This window comes from Symphalangus syndactylus, chromosome 20, assembly GCF_028878055.3.
Source record: "Symphalangus syndactylus isolate Jambi chromosome 20, NHGRI_mSymSyn1-v2.1_pri, whole genome shotgun sequence".
NCBI lineage: Eukaryota > Metazoa > Chordata > Mammalia > Primates > Hylobatidae > Symphalangus > Symphalangus syndactylus.
The window spans coordinates 40,447,099-40,473,836 of NC_072442.2; the positions used below are offsets into that span (position 1 = coordinate 40,447,099).

The 26,738-nt window shown below is 46.0% G+C and overlaps 1 protein-coding gene across 1 annotated transcript; it reads right to left on the bottom strand.

Moving 5' to 3' along the window:
• Nucleotides 1-11,605: 11,605 nt before the first annotated feature.
• GSDMB (gasdermin B) lies at nucleotides 11,606-25,139 on the bottom strand. Its single transcript, XM_055256929.2, has 11 exons — nucleotides 25,124-25,139; nucleotides 24,452-24,700; nucleotides 19,351-19,522; nucleotides 16,774-16,942; nucleotides 15,976-16,060; nucleotides 15,225-15,263; nucleotides 14,030-14,056; nucleotides 13,181-13,341; nucleotides 12,917-13,055; nucleotides 12,494-12,564; nucleotides 11,606-12,032 (listed from the first exon to the last, which is right to left on the bottom strand). Exons 1-11 carry the CDS (start codon nucleotides 25,137-25,139, stop codon nucleotides 11,880-11,882), a joined length of 1,281 nt encoding a protein of 426 aa, XP_055112904.1. The 3' UTR covers nucleotides 11,606-11,879.
• Nucleotides 25,140-26,738: the final 1,599 nt, after the last annotated feature.

Consider the following 26,738-nt stretch of genomic DNA (forward strand, 5'->3'; position numbering starts at 1 on the left):
TTCACAGGTGCCAGCGCTGGCTGAAGCATTATGAGCAGGGAAGGCAAACCCACATCCAAAATATGTGTCTATTCCAGTGAGGATGAATCTCTGTTGTTTGGATAGTTTTATTCTGTCGGCATAAAAAAAACTGGGCACACAGGTTAATGACTAGGTTATCCTGAAATATGCTAATGCATTATTCTTTTCAATAATAGCACGTCTCATTTTGAAAGAGTAGAACTTTATAAAAGTGAGAAAGACAGTATGAACATTTAATGGTCCTTCTTTTAATTTCCTTTTGAAGTAGAACTACCACCCCAACCATCCTAAAGAGACAGATGCCTGGCCGGACGCAGTGGCTCACGCCTGTAATCCCAGCACTTTGGGAGGCTGAGGCAGATGGATCATCTGAGGTCAGGAGTTCGAGACCAGCCTGGCTAACATGGTGAAACCCTGTTTCTACTAAAAATACAAAAAAAAAAATTAGCTGGGCCTGGTGGCAGGCACCTGTAATCCCAGCTACTCAGGAGGCTGAGGCAAGAGAATCACTTGAACCCAGGAGGTGGAGATTGCAGTGAGCTGAGATCACTCATTGCACTCCAGCTTGGGCAACAAGAGTGAAACTCCGTCTCAAAAAAAAAAAAAAAAAAAAAACAGACATGCCTACGGAGTTCAAAAGGAAACGCTGCATGTACTCCCACATTATAATGAACACGCGTACATATAGTACCACATGCCAGGAACTGCACGGAATGTTTCCGATGTATTCAGTAGTCCTCATATTCATCACAGGAGGCAGATACTCTTATTATTCACATTTGATACACATCAAAATGGAGGCATAATAGGGAAGTAATTTGCCCAAAGTCACATAGCTGGTATGTGGCAGACTTGGCATTGAATATCTCCAGTATCTAGACTCTCTTCCTTACTAACTATTCTGTCTTTCATAGTAAGTTTTATCTTAAACACCAGTAATTATTTCTAACATTTCACATGAGATCCTCAAACAAAGCAGTTTAATGGGAAGTGGCTGTTAGGCAAATAAGATACAACACAAAATTTAACCAACCCTTGAGGGAAAACTTACAGTGTCGGTCAAAGGGTGAACTACTGATGGCGTTGCATTCCAAAAGATTGCCACCTGCTCCTGTCTAATGTTATTCTTTTTTTTTTTTTTTTTTTTTAAGATGGAGTCTCGCTCTGTCATCCAGGCTGGAGTGCAGTGGCGCAATCTCAGCTCACTGCAACCTCCGCCTCCCGGGTTCAAGTGATTCTCCTGCCTCAGCCTCCTGAGTAGTTGGGATTACAGGCACCTGCCACCACATGGCTAATTTTTGTATTTTTAATAGAGATGGAGTTTCACCATGTTGGCCAGGCTGGTCTCGAACTTCTGACCTTAGGTGATCTGCCCACCTTGGCCTCCCAAAGTGCTGGGATTACAGGCATGAGCCACCGCACCTGGCCTCTGACTGATGTTATTCTGCTTTGACTTTTCTTCCCCTCTCCTTAGAAAATTCCACAGAATGTAAGCACTGCTGCTGAGTTTGCGAATTTCTCTTTTTCCTAAACCAGGAAGCTGTTTTCTCCTTCTATCTTTTGTTTTTCATCCTCCAGTTTCCTTTTACTCTTTAAATTGCTGCTTTATTAGCATCTGAGCTGTGTTCCCCTTTGGCAAGCTTTCCTTACCCCACAACCCATGCATCTGATAAATGTGTCTCAGGGTCCTTCCTGCCTTCTTCCTCCTTTTATGTTTCATAAGCTTCTTCAGTCCCTCAGAAAGAAGAGCATAAACTGACAGATTAGTGTGATTACCTTTAGCTCTGTGAGTGGAAAGCTTGACAGTCAAAACCAAAACCTGATCTCAAGAAAAAATATTTGTAACGTTATAAATGGGGAAAAACGTTTATATCACTGCCAGGCTTGTGCAGATGTCAGTGGCCTAGAGTGGAAATTCTGGATCTCACTGTAGCAAGCTGCTTATTTCACCAGTCATCCGTTACTCAGAATTGAACATTAATTAGTCAAAGAAAGAACTTTTATGTTTCTCCCTAAGTCAGAGAATTGTAGCTGCCAGGAGGTAATATAGCTTTAGACAGCTATGGCACAATAAGGAGTTTTGCAGGTCTGAAGACCCCTGCAGTTGTAGAAACATGGTTGGTGTAAAAGTAAAGTTCCAGGCTGGGCGTGGTGGCTCATGCCTATAATCCCAGAACTTTGGGAGGCTGAGGTGAATGGACCATTTGATGTTAGGAGTTCGAGACCAGCCTGGCCAACAAGGTGAAATGCCACCTCTACTAAAAATAAAAATAAAAATAAATTTTTTAAAAATAAATAAATAAAATAACCAGGAGCTTGTAATCCCAGCTACTCGGGAGGCTGAGGCAGGAGAATCGCTTGCACCCAGGAGGCGAAGGTTGCGGTGAGCCGAGATTGCACCACTGCACTCCAGCCTGGGTGACAGAGCAAGACTCCATCTCAAAAAAATAAAATAAAATAATAAAAAAGAAAGTACAGTTCCAGAGTGATCTCATGTTACAAAGACTGCTTGCAATGGGCTCAGCTATGAGGTGGAGTTTGATAAACAGATGCTATGCTATCACTTTGGATCATCCCAGGGTAACAACACATTGATATCTGGTATCAGAATCTAGAAGCAAAAAAAGAGCAATGAAGCTTTGGAAAACAAGATAAGGAAACAGGAAGAAAAAATAAAATAAATAAAAAAGTAGCTTTTTTTTTTTTTTTTTTTTTTTGAGATGCAATCTCGCTTTGTCACCAGGCTGGAGTGCAGTGATGCGATCTCGGCTCACTGCAACCTCTGACTCCCTGGTTCAAGTGATTCTCCTGCCTCGCCTCCCGAGTAGCTGGGATTACAGGCAGTAGCCACCACACCCAGCTAAATTTTTTTGTATTTTTAGTAGAGACGGATTTTCACCATGTTAGCCAGGATGGTCTCAATCTCCTGACCTCCTGATCCGCCCGCCTCGGCCTCCCAAAGTGCTGGGATTACAGGCATGAGCCACCGCAGCCAGCCAAAAGGAGCTTTGTAACACCAGCCATTGAGGTTTTGCACACAGTGCAGGGAGTAGAGGAAGCACACTTCAGTCCAAATGAGCTTGAAGTCCCTTCTCCGAAGAGGTAGTTCGCGCAGCTTTGACTGAACAGCTCCAATTTAGATTCCTGGACCCTACCTCATTTCCAAGGTTTCCTGGAGTGTGGCTCACTTAGAAGGAAGTCAACCAAATTTTAAATGGAGAGGAAAGACTAAATTGAATCTGGAGATATGTACATGTGCCTCCCTTTTCTTTCCTTATGGCCCAGCTTTGTTTGAGCCTACTATCCAATGTTTTTGTTTTGTTTTGTTTTGTTTTCTTGTTTTGTTTTGTTTTGTTTTGTTTTTGAGATAGAGCCTTGCTCTGTAGCCAGGCTGGAGTGCTGTGATGCGATCTCAGATCACTGCAACCTCCGACTCCCTGGTTCAAGCGATTCTCCTGCCTCAGCCTCCCAAACAGCTGGGATTACAGGCATGCACCACCACGCCCAGTTAATTTTTGTATTTGTAGTAGAGACAGGGTTTCATCATGTTGGCCAGGGTGGCTTCGATCTCCTGACCTCAAGATCTGTCTGCCACGGCCTCCCAAAGTGCTGGGATTACAGGCGTGAGCCACCGTGCCCGGCCCCAATGGTTTCTAAAGCATCTCCCAAAGCATGTCTACCCTGAGTGACAGAAAGCAAGTGAGGAAGACATCTGCAACATACGATGGAAGGGGAAGGCCCTGGCTTTCTGATTCTGGTCCTGGCTCCATCATTTTCTTTTTCTTTTTCTTTTTTTTTTTCTTTTTGAGACGGGGTCTCACTCTGTCACTCAGGCAGAGTACAGTGGCATGATCACAGCTCACTGCAGCCTCCGCCCCCCTGGTTCAAGCTATTCTCCTGCCTTAGCCTCCTGCCTCCGAGAAGTTGGGACTGCAGGCATACGCCACCATGCCTGGCTAAGTCTTGTATTTTTAGTATTTTTAGTAGAGATGGGGTTTCATCATGTTGCCCAGGCTGGTCTTGAACTCCTGGCCTGAAGTAATCCACCTGCCTGAGCCTCCCAAAGTGCTGGGATTACAGACATGAGCCACCATGCCTGGCCCTGGCTCTATCATTTTCTAGTACAGTACATCTTTGTCAAAGACCATTTTCTCATCCCTTTTGTCAGTACAGCACAGGACTGTAGTGTTTCATTAGATGCCACTGTAACCTAGATGGCAGCTTAGGACTCTGTCCCTTGGAGATATGGGTGGTAGACTTGAGAAAAGATTTCAGAAAGCAGATGGAGGAGGGGTTTACACTGCCACAACACACACAAAAACTTCAAATAGAACAGTAAGCATTGCCATTCTCTTGTTTTTTCATCTTTTATATTGTGAAGTACATCATGGATACAGAAAAGTATATTTAACATAAAACTGTAGCTTAATGAATAATTCATCAAATAAACTCCTGAGCTACCTGCCACCCAGGTGAAGAAATAAAATATTGTTAGCATTCTTGAAACCCACCCCTTTCAGATGCTCCACCCCTTTCAGATATGATTCTCCTAATCATATCACTTTTCCACCAAAAAGGATGATTTCATAATAGTTATCTCCTTACCTTTCTTGGAATTTTACTGCCAAAGTGTAGATCCCTAAACAATATAGTTACTGTTTTTGAATGTTATGTGGAGATAATAATATTGAATATATTCTTTTGTACTTTCTTTCCAAAGATTAATCTCTTGTAGCTTTAGTTCATTTATATCAATTGCTGTATAGTAGTCCATTGTATGAATATACCTTAGTTTGTTTATCCATATTCTATTGTTGGTGAATATTCAGATTGTTTCCAGTTTTTGGCTGTTAACGACATTCTACTAAAGAACTTTCTTAAGAGTATATCCCACTGATCGACATGTGCATACGTTTCTCTAGGGTCTATACCTACGTTGAATTTCTGGAACACAGGGTAGGCAAATCTTTGATTTGTAATGCCAAACTGTTATTCAAAGCGGCTGTACTAGTTTACCTTCCTAGCAGTAGTGTATGAAAGTTCCCATTTGTCCAGGTGCTCACCAACACCTGATATTGTCAGACTTTTAGATTTTACAGTGAGGGAATAATGTTATTTCATAGTGGTTTTAATTTGTATTTCCCTGATTAGTAATGGAGTCAAGCATCAGTTTATACATTTGTTAGCCATTTGGTTTTTCCTTTATGGAAAGTGCTGTTCAAATATTTTGTCTATTTTTCTAATGGGTCATCTTTTTATTAGTGATTTGTATTAGTTCCCTAAACATTCTGGATACTAGCCCTTTGTAAGTTGCATGTGTTTTAAATATCTTCTCCCATTTCGTGGGCTTTTTACCCTCTTTACGATATATCTTGTGAACAGAAGTTTTTAATGTTAATATAATTATCATTTTACCTTTCACATTTAGATCTATAACCCATCTGGAATTTAATTTTTATGTATACTGTGTGATAGGGATCCTTTTTTTTTTTCTGAGACGGAGTCTCAACCTGTCACCCAGGCTGGAGTGCAATGGCATGATCTCAGCTCACTGCAACCTTCACCTCCCGGGTTCAAGTGATTCTCCTGCCTCAGCCTCCTGAGTAGCCGGGATTACAGGCGCCTGCCACCACACCCAGCTAATTTTTGTATTTTTAGTAGAGACGGGGTTTCACCATGTTAGCCAGGCTGGTCTCAAACTCCTGACCTCAGGTGATCTGCCCACCTCGGCCTCCCAAAGTGCTGGGATTACAGGCGTGAGCCACCACATCCGGCTCATTTTTTTTTTTTCTTTTTAGAGACAGGGTTTCACTCTGTCACCCAGACTGGAGTGCAGTAGCACAGTCATAGCTCACTGTAACCTCAAATTTCTGGCTCAAATTAACCTCCTACTTCAGTCTCCCAAAACGCTGGAATTACAGGTGTGAGCCACCATGCCCAGCCAAATTTCATTTTTTATCTACATGCTTATCCACTTGTCTTGGCACCGTTTATTGAAAAGTCTAGCCTTTCTTCACTCATCTTCAGTGACACTTTTCTCATATATCAAATGTCCATTTTTACATGGGGATCTATTTCTGAGATCTCTCTTTCATTCTGTTTTTCTGTCTATCCTTGTTCCAATGCCACACTGAAATATTACAGCTTTCAAAATCAGTCTTGGATCTGGTAGAACAAGTCTTTCCACCTTGTTCTTCTTCAAGAGCCTCATAGCTGTTTTTGCCCTTTGCATTTTAGAATCAGCTTATTAAATTACACACCTACATAAACACACACACAAACACACACACTCACTCATTCACTCTACTGTTGGGATTTTTATTGGGATTGTACTGAATCCATAAATCAATCTGAGAAGAATTAACGTTTTTACAATGTTGTGTCTCCTAATCCTTCAATGTAGTATCTCTTCTTTTGTTTAAGTCTTTTCTAAGGTCTCTCAGTAAGATTTTTTTTTTTTTTGGAAACAGAGTCTTGATCTGTCACCAGGCTGGAGTGCAATGGCGTGATCTCAGCTCACTACAACCTCTGCCTCCTGGGTTCAAGCGATTCTCCTGCCTCAGCCTCCCAAGTAGCTGAGATTACAGGTGTGCACCACCACGCCCAGCTAATTCTGTATTTTTGGTAGAGACGGGGTTTCTCCATGTTGGTCAGGCTGGACTTAAACTCCCAACCTCAGGTGATCCACCCACCTCAGCCTCCCAAAGTGTTGAGATTGCAGGCATGAGCCACCACACCTGGCCTCAGTAAGATTTTATAACAATGTATTTCAGCTCTTTCAGAACTTCAGTAACATTTTCCTAAATATTTCATATTTTTGGTGCTATTATCATTGTATTTTTCAAATTTCATTTTGTATTTGTTAGTGGTATATATAGGATTACAACTGGTCCATATATTGATTTTAGAAAATTGTTAAATTATTAATTTCATAATTTATCTGTAAATCTTCTGGATTTTCAATGTGCACATTAGATCATCTGTAAGTAATGCAATATTTTACAATTCTTACATATTTTGTTGCTTTTTCTTGTTTAACTCCATTTGCTAGATCTTCTGTACAATGTCAAATAGACAGTGATAGTGAATAGCCTTGTCTTATTTCTGATTTCAGAGAGAAAGCTTACAACATTTTACCATTAAATATGATATTTACTATGTATATTTTGTACATACTCTTATCAGATTAAAGAAGTTTCCTCCTGTTCCTAGTTTTCTTTTTTCTTTTTTTTTTTGAGACGGAGTCTGGCTCTTTCCCCCAGGCTGGAGTGCAATGGCGTGATCTTGGCTCATTGCAACCTCCACCTCCCGGGTTCAAACGATTCTCCCACCTCAGCCTCCCAAGTAGCTGGGATTACAGGAACCCACTACCAAGCCTGGCTAATTTTTGTATTTTTGTAGAGATGGGGTTTCACCACGTTGGCCAGGCTGGTCTTGAACCTCGATGCCAAGTGATCCATCCACCTCAGCCTCCCAAAGTGCTGGGATTACAGGTGTGAGCCACCGCACCTGGCCCTGTTCCTAGTTTCCTAGGAATTTTAATCATGAATGGATATTGAATTTTATCAGGTGCATTTTTGTCTTTATTGAAATGATCCCGTCATTTTTCTTCTTAAATTGTTTGTGGTAAATTACATTGATTTTTCAATGTTAAGCCAGCCTTGAAATCCCAGATAAATCCAGTTTATATTATTCTTTTTCTACGGTGATTTGGTTTGCTGATTTGTTTTTCTGTTTTTTCATCTAAGCTCATGAATGAGACCGGTCTGCATTTTCCTTTCTCTTACTGTTCTTGTTAAGTTTTGCTAGTGTTGTGGATGAATTGGAAAGTGTCTCTGAAAAAGTTTGTGTGAAATTAGAGTTACTTATTCTTAAATGCTTAATTGGATAGCTGAAGAAACCATCTGGGCTTGGAATTTTCTTTGTAGGAATATTTTGTTTGTTTGTTTGTTTTTGAGAAAGAGTCTCACTCTGTCGCCCAGGCTGGAGTGCAGTGTCGTGATCTCGGCTCACTGCAACCTCTGTCTCCCAGATTCAAGCAATTCTCATGCCTCAGCCTCCTAAGTAGCTGGGATTACAGGCATGCGCCACCATGGCCAGCTAATTTTTGTATTTTTAGTAGACACAGGCTTCACCATGTTGCCCAGATTTGTCTCGAATTCTTGACCTCAAGTGATCCACCCAACTCAGTCTCCCAAAGTGCTAGGATTCCAGGTGTCAGCCACCATGCTTGGCCAATATTTTGTTCCTGATAGAGTATCCTTTTTTCTTAGAGGATTATTCATGTTTTCTTTGTTTGTTTGTTTGTTTGTTTGTTTGTTTGTTTTTGAGACAGAGTCTCTCTCTGTCACCCAGGCTGGAGTGCAGTGGCACAATCTCGGCTCACGGCAAGCTCCGTCTCCCTGTTTCACGCCATTCTCCTGCTTCAGCCTCCCAAGTAGCTGGGACTACAGGTGCCTGCCACCACGCCCGGCTAATTTTTTGTATTTTTAGTAGAGATGTGGCTTCACTGTGTCAGCCAGGATGGACTCTATCTCCTGACCTCGTGATCTGCCCACCTTGGCCTCCCAAAGTGCTGGGATTACAGGCGTGAGCCACCGTGCTGGGCCCATGTTTTCTATTTTTTTCTGGGACAACTTTGGGAAATTATATTTTTTTAGGATAACACCAATTTCACCTAAAATTTCAAATTTATTGGCATAAAGTCTTTTCTAATATCCTCCTGTCTTTTAAATGCCTGTAGCATCTTTGGAACTGCTCCCTTTTCACTCTTAAAACTGATGATATTTGCTCCCTCTCTCTTTTTATCACTCTTGTCAAGCTGGGCGCGGTGGCTCACACCTGTAATACCAGCACTTTGGGAGGCTGAGGTGGGTGGATTACCTGAAGTCAGGAGTTCAAGACCAGCCTGGCCAACATGGCAAAACTCTGTCTCTACTAAAAAATACAAAAATTAACCAGGTGTGTTGGTGTGCAGCTGTAGTCCCAGCTACTCAAGAGGCTGAGGCAAGAGAATTGTTTGAATCCAGGCAGTGAAGGTTGCAGTGCGCCAAGATCGCACCACTGCACTCCAGCCTGGGAGACAGAGTGAGACTCCATCTCAAAAACAAAAATAAATAAATAAATTAAATTAAATATCACTCTTGTCAGAGATTTGTGAGTCATTTTAAAGGTCCAATGTCTGTCTTTATTGATCCTCTTAACGTTTTTGTTTCTTATTTTATCAATTTGTGTGCTTTTTCTTCTCTTTTTCCTGGATTTATTTTGCTGGGGCTTTTTTGGAGGGGAAGGGAGCAGCTTGCTGTGGGGTTTGTTTTGGACTTTTCTTTGGTAGCTTTTTGACATGAATACTTAGCTTTTTGATTTTTTTAGCTTTTTTTCTTTTCTAAAACAAACAAGGTGATACATATATTTTCTTTAAAAACAAAAGACTTTAGCTTAATTCCACAAGTTTGGTATGTATATTTTTATTATCGTTAAGTAGAAAAAAAATCTTATAACTTCCATTAGGATTTCTCCCTTGACTTTTGAGTTACTTGACAGTATGTGCCTTAGGCTGGCATAGTGGCTCACTCCTATAATTCCAATACTTCGGGAGGCTGAGGAGGGAGGATCACTTGAGCCTAAGAGTTCAACACCAGCCCTGGCAACATAGTGAGACCCCATCTCTACAAAAAATAAAAATAAAAAATTAGATGGGGCATGGTGGTGTGTACCTGTGGTCCCAGCTACTCAGGGGGCTGAGATGGGAGGATCACTTGAGCCCAGGAGGTAGAGGCTGCAGTGAGCCATGACTGCACCACTGCACTCTAGCCTGGGCAACAGAGCAATACCGTGTCTCTCAAAAGGAAAACATATGTGCCTTAGCTAACCAAGCACAGTGACTCACATCTGTAATCCCAACACTTTGGGAGGCCAAGACAGAAGGATCGCTTGAACCCAGAAATTCAAGACCAGCCTGGGCAATACAGGGAGACGCCATCTCTACAAAAAAAATTTAAAAATTAGCCAGGCATGGTGGTGCACACCTGTAGTCCCAGCTACTCAAGAGGCTGAGGTGGGAGGATCGCTTGAGCCTGGGAAATGGAGGCTGAGTGAGCTGTGATTGCTCCACTGCACTCCAACCTGGGTGACAGAGCATGACTCTGTCTCAAATATATATATATTTGTGGAAGATTACTTCCTCCAGAGATAATTCGTGTTTGGTTCTGACAGGCATCTGGGGGTATATTCAATCCAAGACCCCCAAAAACCAAGTTCACAATTTGAGATTCTCTGGAATTCTCAGAGGATATAAATGCAGGCTAAGTTCTGAGAAAAGACTGGTCTGTGGTTTTCTCAGAATTTTTTTTCCTTTCCTTTCGCTAACCTCTTCCTCACTCAGTACCAAGAGAGTCTTCCCTGCAGTCCCCTGGGGGTGGCGTAAGAACAGTCAGTTTACTGCTGATTCACCCTAACCCTTACAGCGTAGCCTTTGAGATTAGTCTAATGTGGTAGGGCAGGTTTCCTTTTACTAGACTCCCAAATGTGGATAGGCCCTTGGCCTTGGCTTCTGGAGCCATCAGTCCAGGAGGCTAGCCAAACCCAAACTTAGTTTGCCTGGATTTGCAAATATCAATCCTTCTCACCTGGGGCAAAATTACTTTAATGTTCTAATATTTCACTTACCTCTCTGGGTCTCTAGAAAGAAAGGGTAGGGCGGCCGGGCGCGGTGGCTCACGCTTGTAATCCCAGCACTTTGGGAGGCCGAAGCGGGCGGATCACGAGGTCAGGAGATCGAGACCAAGGTGAAACCCCGTCTCTACTAAAAATACAAAAAATTAGCCGGGCGTGGTGGCAGGCGCCTGTAGTCCCAGCTACTTGGAGAGGCTGAGGCAGGAGAATGGCGTGAACCCGGGAGGCAGAGGTTGCAGTGAGCCGAGATCGTGCCACTGCACTCCAGCCTAGGGGACAAAGCAAGACTCCGTCTCAAAAAAAAAAAAAAAGAAAGAAAGAAAGGGTAGGTCACAGAGTAACTTCACCTGCTAATTTATATTTGGGAAATGTTTGAATGGTTTATAACAAGCATACATTTCTTTAACTTTTAATTACAGTTTCTTTAAAAATATCAAATAGAACTAAAAGGCTGGCCAGGCGCAGTGGCTCACGGCTGTAATCCCAGTACTTTGGGAGGCCGATTGGGGTGGATCACTGGAGCTCAGGAGTTCGAGACCAGCCTGGCCAACGAGGGTGAAACCCCATCGCTACTAAAAATACAAAAATTAGCCGGGCATGGTGGCAGGCACCTGTAATCCTAGCTATTCTGGAGACTGAGGCAGGAGAATCGCTTGAACCCAGGGGGCAGGGGTTGCAGTGAGCCGAGATCACGCCATTGCACTCCAGCTTAGGCAACAAGAGCAAAACTCTGTTTCAAAAATAAATAAATAAGTAAATAAATAAATAAAAGGTTGATGATAAAAACAGCAATCTCCTGTCTACCCCTCAGTCCCACACCTCCCAGCCTGCACTCCTTTCATTGCTTTCTAGCTTCCAAAGATGTATTAAAGTTTCTTATCTGCTGCTGCATTCTTTTTATCCTTGTAGGTTTATACAAAGCTTTCTATTGCTTTACTGTCATTTAGTGAGGCTTCAAAAGACAAAATTAACATGCACAACCTGCCACTTTTAATCAGAAGTCCATGCATGAAATCCAGGCTGGTTTTGGATGTTAACATGGAGCGAACTGGATACATCAAAGAATGGTTGGCTGCTCGTTTTAAAGAGGTCCCACTGGTGACAGGATGGTAGTGGCGATGGCAGTGAGGACAGACTGGTGAAGGGAGAACCCAGAGGCTTGTGGGGAGAAAGGGCTTTTGTAGTTAGGAAGAGACAGAGGTAGGCCCCTCAGCCAGCTCCAGCAGGATAGAGACAACAACATACAGCGCACAGAGAATTCGTGCCTCAGGGTCATAGTCCATGTTGTGAGGACTGCTGGCCAGCTCATCCCAGTTCTGCTCCACGATAGGTTTCACCTGGAAGGAAACCCACCAGATTGTAAGAGCCAGGAACAACGATATACCAGAAATGGCAAATATTTGGCCACACTCCTTACTGCTGAGCCGATAGGCAGACGTAATAATCCATCACGGCACTCTTTCCTGCAGAGCCCGGAGAGCTTCATACTCTCTCAACATAGTGGCAGGCTCAGCTAGTCAATCTGCATGGGAACTCAAGATCACACCAGCTGCTGTCCTGGGACTAACCAATTTGCAGCCCTCTCTTGCCCATAGATAAAAAACAGAGCCTAAAGAACCCACCACAAATTGTCCTGGCAACTCTCTGTCCGGGGAATTGTCACAAACCAGCTGCATGGATGTGAGCCGGCAGAAGACTACGGAATAAGAAGGGGCTGTACCCTGGGACTTCTGGGTCCCTTGAGAATATGGGCATTCCCTTCCACTATGACCATGGTCCTCAGCCTAGGCTGTCTCACCTGGTCCTTGAACAGAGGAAGGGTCCCCTTCTCCAGGGCCTCAGCCACAAGCTGCTGCTCTTCAGACAGCTCTGGGGGCAAAGAAAGAGAGTGGTAAAAAGGAGAGATACATGGTGAGACAGGGCCTCAGTGGCTGATCACACCCAGAACATGCATCATCAAAAGGTTCCAGAGAGCCCCTGGGAGTGCTAGATGAGAGTTACTCCAAATGGGCCTCTGCTGTGACTCCTGCTTCCCTCTTGGCCTGCAGGAGTCACAGACGAGGAACCAGCCCCTCAATGCCTGGCCTGAGGAAGACACGAAGGGGTGCCCCCCACAAACTGTGAAGGGCAACGTGCAGCCCCTCCTCCCAAGATGTGACTCCCCACAGGCCTCTCTGCTCACACTTCCTCCACCCCAGCCTACAGTGAGACCCTTCCTCACCTAGCAGGGCATCCAGGAAGTCCAGAATGGCTTTTGCACGTGCTTCTACCAAGACCCCAGCAGCATTAAAAAGGCTGCTTAGGAGAGGCTTGTCTGGGTCCTCCATGTGCAGCTCCCCGGAAATCAGGACCTCAGATACCTAGGGCCAGGAGGTGTGGGAGATGAGCAGCAGTCTCACCATAGCAGATTATCCTCATTGTGCCAACTGCCATCCCCTCTGGCTCCTCTCTCTCTCTGCCCCAAGGCTTTCTTAGGGTCCCTTACTCTTTGCTCTAGATCCTGCCGAATCTCCTCCTTGCCGAGGCACTTAGTGAGGGATTTTAGCACATCTTTTCTCTTCTCCTCCGTCAGATCCTGGAGGACGCTCTCCATGTCCTCCAACTTCTCCTTCGTGTTTCTGGAATCCTCCGAACTCAAAGACTTTCCTATAGAGGCAGCAATTGAGAACCTGGGCCACCCAGCCCAAAAGGCTTTATTTCTCAGGCTCTGTTATTTGTCTGACTGTCTTCTGGAGACCACCTCTTTGTATCTTCCCTTCTTCCAGTCTTTCCGTGTTAAAATTAAGCATCCTTCTTCCAAGATACCTACCATCATTGCCTCCCACTGACCCCACTTCCATCTCCCATCTCCCCAGCTCACCCCAGGTCTAGTCCCAACCCCAAATTCTTCTCCACCTCCTGGAAAAAAACAAAAACTTGGTTATTTGGCCCTTGCCATTCAAAGTGCAGTCCTTGGGCCACACTAGAAGTAATTAGGATTTGGAGAAAGTTAAAGCAGTGGTTCTCAACCTTGACTACATGAGAATCACCTGAGGAGTTATTACAAATCCTGATGTCCAGGCCACACCCCCACAATTAAGTCAGAGTTTCTGGAGACGGGACTCAGTTGTCACTAGTTTTAAAGTTTCCTGGTGTAATTTCAGGGTATAACCAATGAGAACCACTGTGTTTAGAGGAGACACATGCAGCCTCCAGACTAAAGTTGAAACCTGCTAGGCAGTGCCCCCACCTTCCTGCCCACTCAGCTGACCCCATCTGAGCAGCAGTCTTGAGTCACATGGACTCAGGGTGGGTTGGTGCAGCCACCCTGAACACACTTGTCTATCACCCTTACCTAAACAGGATGAAGCACCATCCTTCTCTGCAGAGAGAGGAAGAGTTATTTCAGAATCTTCAGATCACGTCCAGTCCCCTGCAGACTTCTCTTCCCAGTGATGGAAGTTTTTACTCTTGCAATCTAAGCCCTCACTGCTGGTGCCAGGGAGCCTGCATCCTCATCAGTGTGTGTCAATGGGAAAGCACTGTACTTGCAGACCCTTCCCACATCCTCAAAAACAGGCAGTCATAGGACTGTGCCTAGACGATTGAGGAGGAAGCCAAGGCCCAGAAAAGGGGCAGCATACACTCAGTCGCTCCGCAAATTTGGGTCAGACTTCTCTATCCCTTTCCAAGCTCTCTTAGGCAGTACAACCCTGCTGGGATCAAGGGGAAAACTTAGAAATTCCAGAGGAAGCCACATAATTCAGAATCACAGGGACCTTCTAGTCTCACTCCTTTATTTTGAAGTCAGGAAAGGCTGAGCACGGTGGCTGACGCCTGTAATCCCAACACTTTGGGAGGCTGCAGTGGGTGGATCACTTGAGGTCAGGAATTTGAGAGCAGCCTGCCAACATATAGTGAAACCGTGTCTCTACTAAAAATACAAAAAAAAACCAAACTTTGCTTGGCGTGGTGGTGGGCACCTGTATTCCCAGCTACTTGGGAGGCTGAGGCAGGAGAATCACTTGAACCCAGGAGGTAGAGGTTGCAGTGAGCCGAGATCACACCACTGCACTCCAGCCTGGGCGACAGAGCAAGACTCCGTCTCAAAAAATTAAATTAAATTAAAATAAAGTCAGGAAAACTGTGACTTAGGAGGCTGTAGAGCTAGTGAGTGGCAGGGTGGGACTAGACCCTGAGACTGCCTGACTCCAGTCCAGGACCCTTTTCACAGCCAGTGCTGTCATGCTGGAACTGGCCAAGTCATTTAATTGTGCTTCCTAGGTCAACAAGCCTTCAGGGTGGGCTGTAAGCTCAGGATCCAGCTGACTGCCAGCATAAAGTTGTCCTAGGAGCAGCCTGGAAACCCTAGTCCAATGTACAATCCAGACTCTTCAACAGGCTAATTTTTCTCCTGCGTTTGCCATGGTTCCCCCCTGTGGGTGCGTCTTACCACATCCTTGGACCTAACCACTCTATAATTCCATTTTTAAAAATAGTGTCTTTGCCCATTCTGAAATGACGAACAGGAAGCCCAGCAGCTCACTCACCTTCTGGAAAGGATTTTGTTTTGCCCCTGAAATGAATATCTAAACCAGCACCAAAAAGGGAGGAAAAAACAAGTTATTGGAGAGACCAGTTCTCACTCTGTAAGTTCCCTTTCTCCAGTCCCTCTCAATCCCTATACCAGCCTCCAATCAAAAAAAAAAAAAAAAAGACAACTGTTCTTTTTTTTTTTTTGAGATGGAGTTTTGCTCTTGTTGCCTAGGCTGGAGTGCAATGGTAAGATCTCGGCTCACTGCAACCTCCGCTTCCCAGATTCAAGCAATTCTCCTGCCTCAGCCTCCCAAGTAGCTGGGATTACAGGCACACACCACCACACCCGGCTAATGTTTATATTTTTAGTAGAGACAGGGTTTCACCATGTTGGCTAGGCTGGTCTCGAACTCCTGATCTCAGGTGATCCGCCCACCTTGGCCTCCCAAAGTGCTGGGATTACAGGCATGAGCCACCATGCCCAGCCAAAAAAGACAATTATTCTATTTGGAGACTGGGAGAGGAGTTAACGACTCTTATGTCATGTTCAGGCAAATCCTGGGTCAGCGGGTCCAGGTCCCCAGGTCAGAGCATGGAGCCTCAGTCCTTCCTAGTACTGAACCCACCCTTTTCCCTGGACCCCTCCCCAACCTCCAAGCTCACCAGCCACCCACCCTAGGCTGACAGAGCCTGGTTGAATCCCACCCCCCACCTCACTGGTGTGTTTAGGGCCCCCCATCCTGTTTTCCATCAGCCTTTGCTTACTCATCATCTCCTTGTTGGGGAAGACAAGCTGCTTTACTCGATAGCTCAGGACCCGATTTGGGGGGATGGTCACTTCCCTTTGGCCCTAGAAAAAGGAGCTCACATTGACGGATCCCCAGGTGTTTTTACATCATTATCTTGCCTGATCTCCCAAACAATCCTGTGAGGCAGTCATTTGTATCCCCATTTTATAGACGAGAAAACTGAGGCTCTGAGAGGTCAGCAGGTGAGCCAGTCTCACAGCTAAAAACAGTGGCAGAGCTGAAATTTGAACCCACGTCTGATGCCAAAACTCATCTTGTTGCCACTGTTCATTCAACAAATGTTTACTGAGGAGCTGCTTTGTTCTAGGCACCGTGGCTCCTGTCCTCCTACCTCCTAGAAAGGAGACAGACAATAAACAAGCAAAAATACACCTGTGTGATGATGAACCATGGGAAACGTACAAAGAAAATGAAGGCTGGGCGCGTGGCTCACACCTGTAATCCCAGCACTTTGGGAGGCCAAGGTGGGTGGATTGCTTGAGCCCAGGAGTTTGAGACCAGCCTGGACAACGTAGCAAGACCTCATCTCTATTTAAAAAAGAAAGAAAGAAATGCAAATGAAAAGAGGGCACTGCTAGAGAGTAACAAGGGAGGGACTGGGCAATGCCACCCAACCTTTCTTGGGGCAAGGTGGCCAAGAGCAGCAGGGCTGCTCGGAGAGGAGTGAAGGAAGAGTCTAAGGCTGGCATCGCCTTGACCTGCGGGGTGTGGGCCAACACTGGCCTCCACAGTCCCTGCCTCCCAGGATCCTAACCTTGTGTTTATAGCTGAGATGGCCCTGAGAGATCTGGCTCCAAAATTTATATTGCCGGTCGCTTTTCAGGGTTTCCTCCTTTACTGTCTCCAGAGTTTCTGTCACCAGATACAGGTTTTCTCTCGTATTAATTGATCGGAATGAAAAGGGTAGTTCCCTCTTCAGCTTCCTGGAGAGAGTGGAGAGAGATGAGAGTTGAGGATCTCAGGGCCTTACCTCCCACTGACTCTTCTCCCTCTCCGTGAGTGAGCTCCTATTTAAGATTAATCGCTTCTGAGACTGGAAAACCAAGGAACACAGCACCCCATCACAGTTCACTTTACCCACCTCGGGGTGGAGGTAGGGGTGGGGTACAAAGTAGGGCGAGAGGCCAGGTACGGTGGCTATCACCTGTAATCCCAGCATTTTGGGAGGCTGAGGTGAGTGGATCACCAGGCACACATCTGTAATCCCAGCTACTCAGGAGGCTGAGACAGGAGAATGATTTGAACCCGGGAGGTGGAGGTTGCAGTCAGCCAAGACTGCACCATTGCACTCCAGCCTGGGCAACAGAGCAAGACTCCACCTCAAAATAAATAAATAAAAACAACGTGGGGCAAGAATTCACTAGCATTTATGGAAGATTGCAATGTGCCAGCTGTGAGACACGCTTTTCCTTTTAACCTTCACAATCCTTCCATGTAACCTTCACAATTACACCCACTTTCCACGTAAAGATACTGAGGCTTAGTGACAGGTTGTGAATGGTCCAAGGTCACACAGATAGTAAGTGTAGAGCTGGGATTCAAACCCTGGTCAGTGTAAGTCCAAAGAGAGTGCCCTTCCCATGACACTGAGATAGGCATCTGTGAAGCCCAAGACACCCTATTCTCTGACAACGGGCTCCAGCTCTTTGCGCTGGTCCCTGGAGCCAGCTGCATCACCTGCCCTTAGGCTCATGAAGCACCTGATTCCATTCCCGCTGGGGGAAACTCATGTTGAGACCTAAAACAGTCTGATGCAATCAAAAGGCCCCCAAGGAAGACATGGGTCCCTGCCTCCGATGACTTTCCCCTACCTATCCAGTGCCCCACCCCACATATAGATACCAATACCCTCACCCACCTGACAAACAAGCATTCTATAATAGAAAACACTGAGCTCTCTTAGAACAATTCTGAAGGCCTCTCCCCAGCAATACTGTGGTAGGGAGGGGTAATTCAAAGGACCAGTAAAATTTTATTGTAAGCCTTTGTTTTTAATTTATTAATAAAAAAGGGTGGCCTGGGCATGGTGGCTCACACCTGTAATCCCAGCACTTTGGGAGGCCAAGGCAGGTGGACCACCTGAGGTCAGGAGTTCGAGACCAGATCTCTCTCCAAAAAACGCTGGCCAACATGGTGAATGAAACCCTGTCTCTCCTAAAAATACACAAATTAGCTAGGCGTTGTGGCGGGCACCTGTAGTTCCAGCTCCTCAAGAGGTTGAGACAGAAGAATCTGTTGAATCCAGGAGGCAGAGGTTGCAGTGAGCCAAGAATGTGCCATTGCACTCCAGCCTGGGCAACAAAAGTGAAACTCCATCTCAAAAAAAAAAAAAAGAAAGAAAAGGAAAAGAAAAAAGGTACCCGCTCCACTCAAGGAGAGCAAGGCCAGGAAAGTTGTGGGTCACCTTCCCCTGAGCTACTCTTCAATCTCCAGCAATCCCAGCTGAGGAAAACAACAACAGAACTGTTGCTGAGGGGATGGCTAGTGATGTCCTCTTGAATTGGAAGCACCTGCCCACCAGCTACCAGAACCTCTGTGGCATTGGATTGGTGCCATCCTGCTGGGGTGGGGTGGCTGCACTCCGTGCAGGAAACGTCCTCCAAGGGGTTCTTTGCTTTCCTTCTGCTTCACTTCAGCTCTCTTTCACTCAGTACCTACTGTGTGCTTGGGGTGAATACAGAGAGGTTAGTAAAGTCAGTCCCTTGTCACAAGTTGCTTCCAGTCCAGTGGGAAAGACGAACATGGAGGCCACTGGCTTGCCCACAAGGCAGAGGGAAACAAGCACAAAATACTGATGTGGGCAGCTCAGTGCAGGAGAGCAGAGGAGAGCAAAGGAGAGTGCCTCTTAAACCACCAGGTTTGGAGGCGGAGGTTGCAGTGAGCCGAGATCGTGCCATTGCACTCTAGGCTGGCCGACAGGGTGAGACTCCGTCTCAAAAAAAACAAAACAAAACAAAAAACAAAAACAAAACAAAACAAAACCAACCAGGTTTGTCCAAGTCAGAGGAATTAACCAAACTGGGGGACAGCAGGGATATGAGTGAACTGGGGGCATCAGAAGTCTTCCTGGAGGCTGCTCCTGGGTGAATGAGAAGGCTTTCTGGAGGCAGAGCAGAGGAAGGCGTGCTTGCGTAAAGGCTGAGGGAATCCTGGAAGTAGAGAGTGAGAGGCTGCCCTAGAGAGCCAGTCCCCCACAAAGCTCATGAAAAGCAGGGAAAAGAAAAATAAAAATAAATAAATTTTAAAAAGAGCCGGTCTGCCACCCTTGAATCCCTTGGTGCCCAAGATGGGCTTCTTCCCCTCCTTCCCTGCTGCCCAACTCCAACCTCACCTGTTCTCAAGGGTAGCCAGATACTGCTGGGATATCCGGTTCTCAGATATCTTGATTTTCTGACGGTGGAAGCCCTGGAAGCTGCCTGAAATTGTTATTTCTTTGGGTAATCTCACTATCAACTCTCCCTTTGAGTCTACATTATCCAGAATTTGAAACTCAGCCTTTTGACCTGGAAAGAGAATGGTAAAGGTCACTCTGGAGAGGATCCCCAAAAGATCTCTCTCCAAAAAACCCTCCCTGGGGCAGCCCCATCCGGGGCTCCATGCCACCATCCCCCTCCCTTCTGAGGGAGCACCCAGCTGTGGCTGTCCAGGAAATGCTGTTCTCACCAGAAGCACAGTTACCTTGGGGTCACAGGAGCCCAGATTTGAGCCCACTCCTCCACCTTCTTACCACATGACCTTGGGTAAGTCACTTAACCTCTTTGAATCTGTTTCTTCATCTATAGTAGGAGAATATTACTAATGTCTACTTCCTATATCTAGGGAAATTAAGGCCGGGCGCAGTGGCTCACGCCTGTAATCCCAGAACTTTGGGAGGCTGTGGCAGGCAGGTCACTTGAGGTCAGGAGTTCGAGACCAGCCTGGCCAATATGGTGAAACTCCGTCTCTACTAAAAAATACAAAAATTAGCCAGGTCTGGTGGTGTGTGCCAGTAATCACAGCTACTTGAGAGGCTGAGGCACGAGAATCGCTCGAGCCCAGGAGGCGGAGGTTGTAGTGAGCTGAGATCGTCACACCACTGCACTCCAGCCTGGAGGAGAGAGTGAGACTCTGCCTCTCTGCCTCAAAACAAAACAAAATAAGAAAAAGAAAAGGAAAGGAAAAGAAAAGAAATGAAGAAATTAAATATAATGATGCAGTTAAGCACTTAACCAAGTGCCTGGCATACATTCTAACTGCTTAATAATTGTAAGCCAGTCTTGTAGGCTGAAACGAGACAAAAAAGTAAAGCTAAAGAAGTAGGAGCCCCAGCCAATTGGGAAATAAAAATTAAGCAGCTCTGGGTGGGCACGGTGGGGTGGCTCACGCCTGTAATCCCAGCACTTCTGGGAGGCTGAGGCGGGTAGATCACTTGAGGTCAGGAGTTCAAGACCAACCTGGCCAACATGGTGAAACCCCATCTGTACCAAATTAGTCGGGGGTGGTGGCACGTGCCTGTAATTCCAGCTACTTGGGAGGCTGAGGCAGGAGAATCGCTTGAACTTGGGAGGCAGAGGCAAAGATTGCAGTGAGCCAAGATCAAGCCACTGCACTCCAGCCTGGGCGACAGCGAGACCACATCTCCAAAAATTAAAAAAAAGCAGTTCTGTCGCTGTTGTTTGTATGAACCACACAAGTATGAAGTGAGGCAACCCTGGAAAGTCACCCACATGCATGGACTCTGCCCTGATTGATCAGGCACTAATAAGGGCCTTGGTTCGGAGTCAGTTGCCGCCCCGGGGTTCGTGGAGGATGTGTGGGCATGCTGAAGGGGCTGTGTGCCTTTGTCTCCAACCTCCCAGATGGGAACCTACAGGGGAGGGAGAGCTCCCACTGCTAGGTTTTGGAGGCAGGGCTGGATTTCCAAAGACAAATCCATTTTGGAACTGGTGGAAATGTGACAGAATTAGAAACAGTGCCTGAGATCACTATTTGTGTGTACATGAGACACTAATGTCTTAGGGACCATTTGCTTCTTGAACAGTGTAAAAGAAAAGCAAAATATCAGAGAGTAAAAGAAAAATAAAAACCATGTGCACGAAGAGTACTATATAAAGAAGAGGAAAAAGAGTAACTTCTGGTAGAGAAACCTGACAAACATTACCTCAGCCAAGTGATCAAGGTCAACATCAACAGTGATAGGTCATGTTGATAGTACGTACCCCTGACGTGATGTAATAGGAATGGTACTTTACCTCTGTGGTCTTCCTCCCCGACACCCAGAACCCGGTCTAACCATGAGAAAAAACATCAGCCAAATTCCAACAGAGGGACATTCTACAGTATCCCTGACCAGTACTGCTCAAAACTGCCAAGATTATCCCAAACAGGTAAAGTGTGAGAAACTGTCACAGCTAAGAGGAGCCTAAGGAGACATGACAACTAAATGTAATGTAGGATCCTGGATGGGATTCTGGAATAGAAAAAGGACACTAGGTCAAAACTAAGATAACATGGGCTGGGCGCAGTGGCTCACGCCTGTAATCCCAGCACTTTGGGAGGCCAAGGCGGGCGGATCACCTGAGGTCAGGAGTTCAAGACCAGCCTGGCCAACATAGTGAAACCTCGTCTCTACTAAAAATACGAAAAATTTGCCAGCTGTGGTGGCAGTCACCTATAATCCCAGCTACTAGGGAGGCTGAGGCAGGAGAACCACTTGAACCTAGAGGTGGATGTTGCAGTGAGCCGAGATCACACCACTGCTCTCCAGCCTGGGCAACAGAGCAACACTCCATCTCAAAAAAAAAAAAAAAAAGTTAATATGAATAAAGTATGGACTTTAATAACAAACAAAAAACCCTATGCACACTTTTTTTTTTTTTTCTTTTTGAGACGGAGTCTTGCTTTGTGGCCAGGCTGGAATGTAGTGGTATAATCATGGCTCACTGTGCAACCTCCACCTCCCAGGTTCAAGCAATTCTCCTGCCTCAGCCTCCTGAGCAGCTGGGATTACAGGCATGCGACACCATGCCCAGCTAATTTTTATATTTTTAGTAAAGATAGGGTTTTGCCATGTTGGCCAGGCTGGTCTCAAACTCCTGACCTCAAGTGATCCGCCCGCCTCAGCCTCCCAAAGTGCTGGGATTACAGGCATGCGCCATCATGCCCAGCTAATTTTTAATTTTTGTATTTTTAGTAGAGACGGGGTTTCGCCATGTTGGCCAGGCCGGACTTGAACTCCTGACCTCAAGTGATCCACCTGCCTCGGTCTCCCAAAGTGCTGGGAATACAGGCGTGAGCCACCGTGCCCAGCCCTATGCACACTTTAACTGCACCATCAGCATTATACAGTTACAAAATAACCCATTTAAATAGGGAGCAGACCAAGCTAAAAATCAAATTACCAATTCCCATCATTGTAAGGATTTTCTAAGTTTGGTTTCACCTCTGCCTCCGAATTTTGTATGCACACAGATGAGCTTTTCCTTAAAGGAAGTTGACTGACTTAGTCAATTTTTTTTTCCAGACTTACACTTTGCCCTGTCCCTGGGGAGTAATATTATTGTGGCAAAACATCCTAGTTCTGGGTTGAAGTATTTTTCCATTTTCAGTGAATTGATCATTTGGCAAACTGATTTTTTTTTTTTTTTTTTGAGAGCTGGCTTTTAGCAAATTGGCTCTCGGCAATTTACTTTTCAGAGAATTGACTCAGTCTTTGAAAAATGCGAATCTGAAATTTCTCCAAAAGCCCCTTGCTTGCTTAACGAAACTCTGCTTGTGGAAAGGTCCACCACCTCCAAGTAATCTGGGTACTGCTCTTGGTCACTTAAAGCATTCCTGGCACATTGTAATACTCTAAAACTGCTCAGCGCTGTTAGAGCTCTTTTCCATCTCTTGGCATGAGACCTCATAAAAAGAAATGGACTGTATCAGAGAGGTCTGAGCTATGAACTCCTTGCCATTTTTCATATTATGAAATATTTTTACACATTATGAAATATAATGAACTCCTCACCATATTCCAGGGTGGGCTCCAAGTGAGAGTTCAACAGTTAACCCTGGGGCTTCTGAAACCCAAGTACCCCAGGAATAACTGAGATCAGAGGCAGGGGGTTGGAATAATTGACTCTTCCATAAAGTCCCTCAATACCTTAGGGATTTCTGCTAATCAGCAACTTCCCTTTCAGTCTTGATAGCCAGGGAACATGAAAGGATAATTAGAATCACCACCACGACCCACCGGATGATGGGAGATAACTTTTATTGGGTGCTCCTTTTGTGGCAGGCACTGTGATAAATGATTCATGTAATTTGTTCTCATTTGATTTTTTTTCTTTTTTTTTTTTTTTTTTGAGACAGAGGCTTGCTCTGTCTCCCAGGCTGGAGTGCAGTGGCACGATCTCGGCTCACCGCAACTTGCACCTCCCGGGTTCAACAATTCTCCTGCCTCAGCCTCCTGAGTAGCCAGGACTACAGGCGCATGCCACCACACCTGGCTAATTTTTTGTATTTTTTTTTTTTTTTTTTTTTTTTTTTTGAGACGGAGTCTCGCTCTGTCGCCCAGGCTGGAGTGCAGTGGCGCAATCTCGGCTCACTGCAAGCTCCGCCTCCCGGGTTCACGCCATTCTCCTGCCTCAGCCTCTCCGAGTAGCTGGGACTACAGGCGCCCGCCACCACGCCCGGCTAATTTTTTTTTTTTGTATTTTCAGTAGAGACGGGGTTTCACCGTGGTCTCGATCTCCTGACCTCATGATCCGCCCGCCTCGGCCTCCCAAAGTGCTGGGATTACAAGCATGAGCCACCGCGCCCGGCCTTTTTTTTTTTTTTTTTTAAGTAGAGACGGGATTTCACTGTGTTAGCCAGGATGGTCTCGATCTCCTGACCTCGTGATCCGCCCACCTCGGACTCCCAAAGTGCTGGGATTACAGGAGTGAGCCACCGCGCCCGTCCCTCATTTGATTCTTACAACAGTCCTCTAGAGTTGACACAGGAGGAAACTGAAACTTAGAGCAATAAAACAACTTGTCCAAAGGTCACCCAGCTGATAAGAGGCAGAGCCAGGCTTTGAAACCAGGTGCTTCCAGCCCTAAAGCCTGCATCCTTTCTTAACCAGTAAGCAAACTGCCCTCATTTACTTATGCATTTAAATGATAAACACATGAGAAGAGCTCTGCTAAATTAAAAGCAGATTATTTTACATGGGAAAAAAATGGAAAAGAAGACAATTTAGGAATGGTTTCCAATGGAAATAAATCTCCACTTCTCCCACTCTCCTCCCACCATGCAGCTCTTCTGTGCATTTCTTAAATTAAGGTGTATGGATGTGTACAAACAAATTCCACAGTTTCATTGTTGATTGGTTGATTTGGTTGATAACAATGGGGAATTGAGAAGGAGATGGAGTACAAATGGTCAAGGCCTCCTGGCTGGCCACCTGTCATCTACCTTATACTGACCTTGGAGCCCAGAATCCAGTTCATCTAACCTCTTGTCCCCATCTGTGTCCAGAATGTCCATCAGGGTGAGGCCTGTCGTGTAGTGCCGGCATCCAAAGAAAGTTCTCTTCTCCCCCACCAGATGGAAGCAGCGGAATCTATCAGCATCAACGAGGCTTCTAACGGCAATCATATCCCCTCCAGCATCCATCTCCTTAACTACAATTCTTGTGATTTCCTCAAATACGCTGAACATTGCGCCTGGACCAACTCAGAAACAGAAGCCAATTTCAGTTTTTGGGAGGAGGGTATTGGTTCAAGTATCTAAATCTTTCACATTTGGCAGCCTGAGGTGTCAGGCCTCTGAGCCCAAGCTAAGCCATCATATTCCTTGTGACCTGCATGTATACATCCAGATGGCCTGAAGCAACTGAAGATCCACAAAAGAAGTGAAAATAGCCTTAACTGATGAGCCTTAACACAACTTCCACCATTGTGATTTGTTCCTGCCCCACCCTAACTGATGCGATATAGTCTCCCCCGCCCTTAAGAAGGTACTTTGTAATATTTCTCGCCCTTGAAAATGTACTTTGTAAGCCTATCCCAAACATGTAAGAACTAATGATAATCCCACCACTCTTTGCTGACTCATTTTTCGGACTCACCCTGCCCGCACCCAGCCTTGTTGCTCACATAAAGCCCGTTTCATGGACTCTCTGCACATGGACGCACGTGACATGAGGTCAAGGAAGAGCCAAAGGTTCCAGGACAACCAGTACCTGGAATGATTTGCCTGCCTTACTTCTAGAACGTGAGGCAGCCATGACTCAGTAAAGAGGGCTAAACATCACAGATCCCAGATTCTCCTCTGCCCCTCATGGAACCCATCTGGGGAAAAAAGTAGCAGCTATTGCCCCAAATAGGGAAAGTGAGACCCATTTTCTACATCTCCCACAGTAGAGTTGCCCCCTTGTTCCAAGGGGCCTGAAGGATGGAAAGGCAGGCCCACCATGCTCCAGCCAGACTAGCCCCAACGTTGATGAACAGAGGAACCAGGGAGGGATGACGGGCACGGTTGCCAGACTTCACATTACTAACCTCAACTGGTCTTTTCTTCCCTTGGCTCTGATTCTTGGGCTCCCTGCCTTGCTGTATTCTGCAAGGCAATTGGATGGGTGCCTCCCTACCAACAATTTCCCAATGAGGTGGTGGTAAATTGGCCTCAGAAGAAACAAAAGCTTCCTGGGATCCACTTCCCCATCCTACCTTTGGCCACCTTCCCCTATATCCCTTCTGCCCGGCCCAGGCACTTATCCACTCGCTGCTTCCTCCTCTGTCTCTGCCCCCATCATGGTGGTTGACTCTCAGTTCACTACCAACCTGGGAATTCTAGGTGTCTGGAAAGACAGTGCCGGGGAAGGAACCACAGGCCCATCTCAAGTGGTACCCACCTCCTCTCTGACCTCAGCTGTTCACCAGAAATGGAAGTTGTGAGAATCCCCACAGATCTCCGCACAGTTCCTGGCCTCTGAATCTCAGGAAGCTAAAATAATGAAATTGAAAGTTGTCCAGGTGCAATTTCCTGGACAGGTGGGTAGGGTTGGGTGCCCCACCTCCCAAGCCTTTAGATAAGCCACCTTTTTTTTTTTTTTTTTTTTTTTTTGAGACGGAGTCTCGCTCTGTCGCCCAGGCTAGAGTACAGTGGCGCGATCTAAGCTCACTGCAAGCTTCACCTCCCGGGTTCACGCCATTCTCCTGCCTCAGCCTCCCGAGTAGCTGGGACTACAGGTGCCCGCCACCACGCCCAGCTAATTTTTTGTATTTTTTAGTAGAGACAGGGTTTCACTGTGTTAGCCACGATGGTCTCGATCTCCTGACCTCGTGATCCGCCCTCCTCGGCCTCCCAAAGTGCTGGGATCACAGGCGTGAGCCACCACCGCACCCGGCCAGATAAGCCACCTTATAACTGAGCTGGAAGCAGATTAGGGCCAGAACCCCTTCTTCTTCTTGTACCCAAGGAGTGGGTAGGAGATCCTGATATGTATTCTAGGTGAGTGTGGGCCAGACAATGGTGCACACCGCAGCGCCCTGGGCCAGGCAATCCAGTGTGTTTGGAATAGAGAAAGGGAATATGAGTAGGTATCAAGTGCCAGCAGGCAATGGCTGTGTCTGTGCCAGGGATATGAGGACCATAACCCAGCAGAACCAGCTGCCCAAATGCCATGCAATGGTCAACACTGAAGACCCAGGACAACAGCAGCTAACACCTGGAGGGAACAGGGTGGGCCTGTAAGGAGCACTCAGCTTC